The sequence below is a fragment of the Stegastes partitus genome, unplaced genomic scaffold (genome assembly GCF_000690725.1).
Source record: "Stegastes partitus isolate 25-593 unplaced genomic scaffold, Stegastes_partitus-1.0.2 Scaffold1995, whole genome shotgun sequence".
In the NCBI taxonomy this organism is placed as follows: Eukaryota; Metazoa; Chordata; class Actinopteri; family Pomacentridae; genus Stegastes; species Stegastes partitus.
This window is the reverse complement of record NW_007579726.1, coordinates 48,768-54,767: the sequence shown is the minus strand read 5'-3', so window position 1 is coordinate 54,767 and position 6,000 is coordinate 48,768. Positions and strand designations below refer to the sequence as shown.

The 6,000-nt window shown below is 36.2% G+C and overlaps 1 protein-coding gene across 2 annotated transcripts in view; it reads right to left on the bottom strand.

Moving 5' to 3' along the window:
• Positions 1-901: 901 nt before the first annotated feature.
• Positions 902-6,000, bottom strand: part of letm1 (leucine zipper-EF-hand containing transmembrane protein 1) — a 28,818-nt gene continuing 23,719 nt past the window's right edge. Inside the window, exons 13-14 of one of the 2 annotated variants that reach the window (XM_008303385.1) lie at positions 3,887-4,043; positions 902-2,554 (exon numbers count right to left, since the gene is read on the bottom strand). In XM_008303385.1, the coding sequence (XP_008301607.1) occupies positions 2,402-2,554; positions 3,887-4,043 (310 nt within the window). In that variant the 3' untranslated portion in view covers positions 902-2,401. The remainder of the gene's footprint in view (positions 2,555-3,886; positions 4,044-6,000) is intronic. The other variant, XM_008303386.1, reaches the window with a different exon arrangement.

Genomic DNA, 6,000 nt, shown 5'->3' with positions numbered 1-6,000 from the left:
ATGGAACTTTCTAATTAATCTCATCCCTAAAGGAAAATAAAGCAATTTTAATGATGGATTAATTGTTTAGTAATACATTTTAAGCATACGCTGGTTGTAAATTGTCAGAATTTGCTGGTTTTCTGTGCTTTATTTCATTTTTAACTGCAGTTAATGAGAAAACAAACAACCCTAAATTCTTGTAATTTGCATTTTTCAGATATTTTCTGACAGATTGGCTGTAGGATTTAATCAAAATACTAATTAGTTGCAGCCCTGATTGGAACATTTAATCACAGTATATGAGTTTTCATTGGTTTTTTCCCCATATGGATTCATTTAATAAAGTTAATTATCGGCTAAATTGAACTGGCACGGACCAACATGAGCTGAAAATAGTGCTGAAATTATACATTCATTAACAGAAAATTACATTTTAATGATTAATTAAACTATAAGTGATGAGAGAGCAAAAAGTCTGAGCTCTAGCTGGTTGTAAAATGTCAGAATCTGCTGGTTTTCTGTTTTTTTATTTATGTTAACAACAATTAATTAAAGGAAAACAACCCTGAATCCTTGTAATTTGTATTTTTCTGAACATTTTTGATTGATTGGTCTGGTGATGCATCATTAGTTGCAGCCCTGATTGGAATATTTCATAAGAATATATACGTTTTTATTGTTTTTTTTATATGAATTCATTCATTAAGTTTAATTATCTAACTGGACCAACATGAGTTGGAAACAGCACTGAAATTATCCAATTAATCTCATCCAGAAAGAAAAAAAATAAGCAATTTAAATGATAGATGACTTGTTTAGTAGTAAATTCTGATCATAAGCAGATTGTAAAATGTCCGAATTTGCTCGTTTTCTGTTTTTTAACTGCAGTTAATTAGAAAAAAAAAAAGAATTCTTGTAATTTGCATTTTTCTGATATTTTTTAATAGATTGGCTGCAAGATTTCATCAAAATAATCATGAGTTGCAGCTCTGGTTGGAATATTTTAACAGAAAACACTAACATACATCAGCTGCTTGCAGTGTGAACACAGACATTTGAACAAGTACCAGGATTAAATCATGTGAAGTCATCGCTTCATCCTGAGGAAACATCAACGCCTGCAGTGCAAAAAACAACTCATCTGTATGTGCCGATAAATTCAAAACTACCTGATCTACAGATAAATTCATCCCAACTTCTTCAGCCCCAAAAAAATCGGTGTCAAGTGAAGCACTGCTGTCTCCTTAAAATACTCAAAAATAAATATACAAAAGTGTTTCTGAACCATCCGAGTCGCGAGAAGGCCACTTGGCATTTAAGCTACAAAAGGAAATAATAAACACTAGCATGATTATTATACAACTCAAGTGCACAAAATAAAACTGCTGAACATTCACAAAACGCCTCCGATCACACAAACTCCACATAGATTCGTTATTTTCCGAAAGCAGCTGGTATTTCCTTGGCAGCCCGTTTACGATCCTCCAGCTGGTTTGTTTGTTAATTTTAAAAAGAAAATCCGCGATTGGTAAATTAAAAAAAAAAAAAAAGAATAAACAGTACTTTAAGTTTATATTTGGATCTAAAACTTTACTTCTTTGCTTTCTAGATAAACATCCAACACTTGAATCTGATGAAAACCACAGTTTTTAGAAGGAATGACGAACCTACGACTATCGTTTTTATAGTTTAACCCTTTAAACCTGCACTGATTTTGAGATTTTCTATGATTTTATTTTTTTTTTTTTTATATTTCTACCAACGTCTTTGGTTGCAGCCACCATTTAAACATCTAGCTACCTGTCCGAGTACAATTCAGAGAAAAAAACAACTACAAAATGGGAGTATGATCGATAAACAAACTAAAAAAAAAAAAAAAAGAAAGAAAAAGTGAGTGGAATGACGGTAATGATGTTTACTGTGCAAATTCCAGAAATGATCTCTCATTTCTCTGAGATGACTGAAATGAAAGGCAAGACGGTTCACCTCAAAACTTTAAATACGTAAATCTCCTCGCGTGTTTCCCAAAAAAAAACACTTTTCTGTTTTCTCCTCGACCAGCTTTCAAGTTTGACCACGTCGTGTTCCCTGCGCTGATAAATAACTGAGTAAAATCACACAAAAAGCCAAACATCCACGTATGATACATGATCCGTCCGGAAAAAGATAATTTAAGTGGATTTTTGTGCATTTTTTTTTTTCACTCTTTTAAAGCCTCCTTTTTTTTCCGGAGCTCAGTTTACGTGACATTATCAAAGGAAGGCAGCCGTTACCTCGCGACTCTCCCTCGACTCGTCCGGAAGAATCCAGAGTTCGCTGTGAAAGTCACCGACTGCTCAGTGGTCTATTTGATTTTTTTTGTTGTGTGTTTTTTTGTTGTTTTTTTTTCCCCACAAACTCTGCCTGCGAGGACAAGGAGTTAGCTGTTGAGCGTGGCGGCCTGCTCCTTCTCGGCCTTCTCTTTGGCCTTCTCCTTCCCCATCAGCTTCTCCTCCTTCTGCAGCATCACCATGATGTCGGCCACCTGCGAGGTGGAGATGTCGATGTCCTCCTTGTCGATCAGCTCCACCACCTGGAGAGGCAAAACTCAGAGTGATTTCTAGTCTTTTAACCATCAGAAGTACGTGTGAAATCCTCAGTTAAATTGGAAAAATTGCATATTTATCAGAGCAGGAAACTCCTCGAACTACTCATCTGTGATGTGCGTTTCTTTGGAAAACTCTAAAAATCTAATCTTAAACTTTATTCTACATGTCTTATTTGAGAATTCGCCAAAAATGTAATGTTTGCGTTAAACTCATTCTGTAAAAAACAAAAAAATTGTTGCAGTTTAATGAAACCATGAAGCCATCAGTGACTTGATTGCGACTAACAGTCACATGAAAAAAATTCTGTGACTTTCCAGCTGAATTGCAGCCTTGCAAAACAAAGAAATTAAAGTTCTGTTTTGTTTTGTTTTTTTTTTTATTTTAAACAGCATTATAACTGTCATGCTGCACAAAAAGAACACTGCTGTGCTGTTACAATAAAGGTGCAGGACTTTATATTGCACCAAGTCACTTGACAACATTTCTGGAACTTGTTGGCTGAACTGCAGGCAGTGTTCACACTAAGCAGACAGGAGACGAGTGAGGAAACAAATTAAAAGTGTAAGAAGTAAAATATCTACAGCAAGTGGAGCCACCAGACTTTTTTCCGGCATTGGTAACACATGTGGGCACTTGGAAAAATGTTGTAGGTGTTGATTCAGCTTTTTACAATAAATAATCCAAGAAATTCACATTTTGTTTTGTCTTTTTTACGATTTACGACATTATATTGGTGTCATACTGAATAAGAGACATTTCTGAGTTTTCTCTCCTTCTAGTCGTGGTTGTTCTGTTTCCATAGAGGTGCAGGACTTGATATTGCAGTAAAAAAAATGAGCCTACAGTGAGTAAAAATGTCACATATATGCCATATACAGTGTAGCCTACATAGCCAGAATTCATCCAACTATTGTGAGAAGCTTGTGGAAGGAAACACAGAACATTTGACCCAAGTCATACAGTTTAAAGGCAACACTACCAAATACTGAGGAGATGGATGTAAACTTCTGACTGTGAAGAAAGTAGTAAAAAAAATCTGTCTCTCATTGTTCTGGCGTTTAGCAAATAGAAATAATGTTGGTGATCCTGACTGACCTCAAACAGGTTTAGTCTGATTTAATGTCAGATAGAGAGAAAAAAAAAAGGTTTTATGTCTTCTTATACAGTGGATATAAACGTCTGGTTTCAACTGCAACTCTCCACATTTTAACATATTAAATTTGTTGAGCACTTCATCACACATGAAAGCAAAAAGCTTCTCGTGGAACCCAGACAGACAGACTATCTGCAAACAGCACACTGCGGAAGCGACGTACTTTGATGACGTCGTCGATGTCGATCTTGCCGTCCTTGTTGTCGTCGAGCGCCTCGGCGATGCTCTGCAGCTTGTGCTCTGGAATGTTCTGGATCTGCCGCATGACGTTGATGAGCTCGTCGATGCTGATCAGGTTCTCCCTGAAGGTGTAGAACAGACTGCATACAGGAAACGGTTACAAGGTTGGACCGGACGTAAAATGCGGTGGAGAAAGTTCCCAAAAGGTCGACATGCTGCATTCAAAGGTCCCCAGATCACACCAATCAAACCGATTCTTTGTTTTTGGATTCAGTTTGTATTCAGAGCAGGTTAAATTTGGCTGAAATCATGCTGAAATGCAATGCAGCACACTCAGTTTCAGGTGATTTTTTTTCTTGAATACGGTGCATTTAAAGTTGCACAAGACAACCTTAAACAAAGATAAATTAATTTTGACAAGCTGTACTCATCGTTTGACAGAAACACATACTGTAGCTTGAACCTTTGTCAGACACTTTAACACCGTCTGAAACACCATCTGTCAATCAAGCAGTTGCATCTTTTATGCTACATGACGTGATTTTAATTCCATTAAAAGACAAAAAAAAAACAACTGTTTAGTAAATTGGGAGCACAGCACTCTGGTGACTGGAGCACAAATGGAAGCTAAAAAAATTAAAAAACAAGGTGAAAGTGATGGTTGATCCTTTACGATTTCAGCATCTGGCAACAAAAGATGTTAGCGGTTCACAAGCAAGCAGATGGCGGTTTACCACGTTCCAGCTTACCTGGTGGCATCGCTATATTTAGTAAAGAATAATCTGTGAAATGTCAAACTGATTAGGGACTGGACTTGAAAATTACATCAAACAATTGGTAATTTTTTTTGTATATTTTGGGGGGAAACCTTGTGTTTTTTTCTTTAATTTATCTTATCTCCACCACCATTTTACAATGAAAGTAATGATGATGAAGAAGAAGATGATGAAGAAGAAGGAGATGATTTAAGATGATTTATGAAGCACAGATGGAAAGTTAAAGTAAAGGAGGCACAGGCAAAATTTTGAGAAAAAACACAAAAATCTAACGACGACATCAGCAGCCACCTTGTACATTTATATCTATGTGTGTATATATGTATCTATATTTCCATTAATAGATATTTTATTCATACTCAAAATGACTGTAAGATGGAGATCAGGTGATTGGGATTTTGATTCATCAGACGTACACTAAAGCCCTTTTCAGACATGCGATATGTAACGTTGCAGCTTCATCGTTATTCAGATAAAGTACAGAGTGCATAATAATGCACTAATGAACAAAAGAATAACAGCAAACTAATTAAACTCCCTAAAAGCTAATTATCATACGGATTGAGAACACTGAAAACTCTGTCCATGTGTGAGGATACCTTAACAGTAAAATAAAAGCATCCTAATGATTTAACTCCATCCTGTCTCCGTGTCAGGGGTAATTTATCATTATTAGTAACTGTATTTGTGCATAAATGCAGCAACTCTGTCGCTTTGAAGACGCTCATGTGGATCCTGCTGCTGTTTGATGCTGCAGATATTTAATAAACTCAGAGGAAATAGTCCTAAACAACCAGAAACAATGAGCTAAACTCTAGTTCCAGTTATTGTTTTGTCAAAACCGGGATTACATTTGTGGTAAAAATGTACATTTCAGTTACAATAATACGCAAAATTGGAGCACAAAGTGCATGATAAAGGCGTCTGGAGTTTGGAAACAAACTAGGTCTTTTCTTGGCTCAACATTACGGCAGAAATGTGGAAAAAGTACTGCTACGTAGCAAATTATTTACTTCCAGCTGACAAACTGTGACTCCTTGGGAGGTTGAAGAAAAGTTCAGTGTTACCTGCTGTTAGATCCTGATCCATTCTGTCTCCATGTCAGGAGTAATTTATAATTACTAGTAATTAATAATTACTGCAGTTGAGCCTCATTGCAGCAACTCTGTCGCTTTGGAGACTCTTTGCTGTCTGATTCTGCAGATCTTTAATAAACTCAGAGGAAATATTCCTAAACAACCAGAAGCAACGAGTTAAACTTCTGGTTCTGTTAGTTAAAACCTGGATTACATTAATTATTGGTGAGTCTGAACGGTTACAG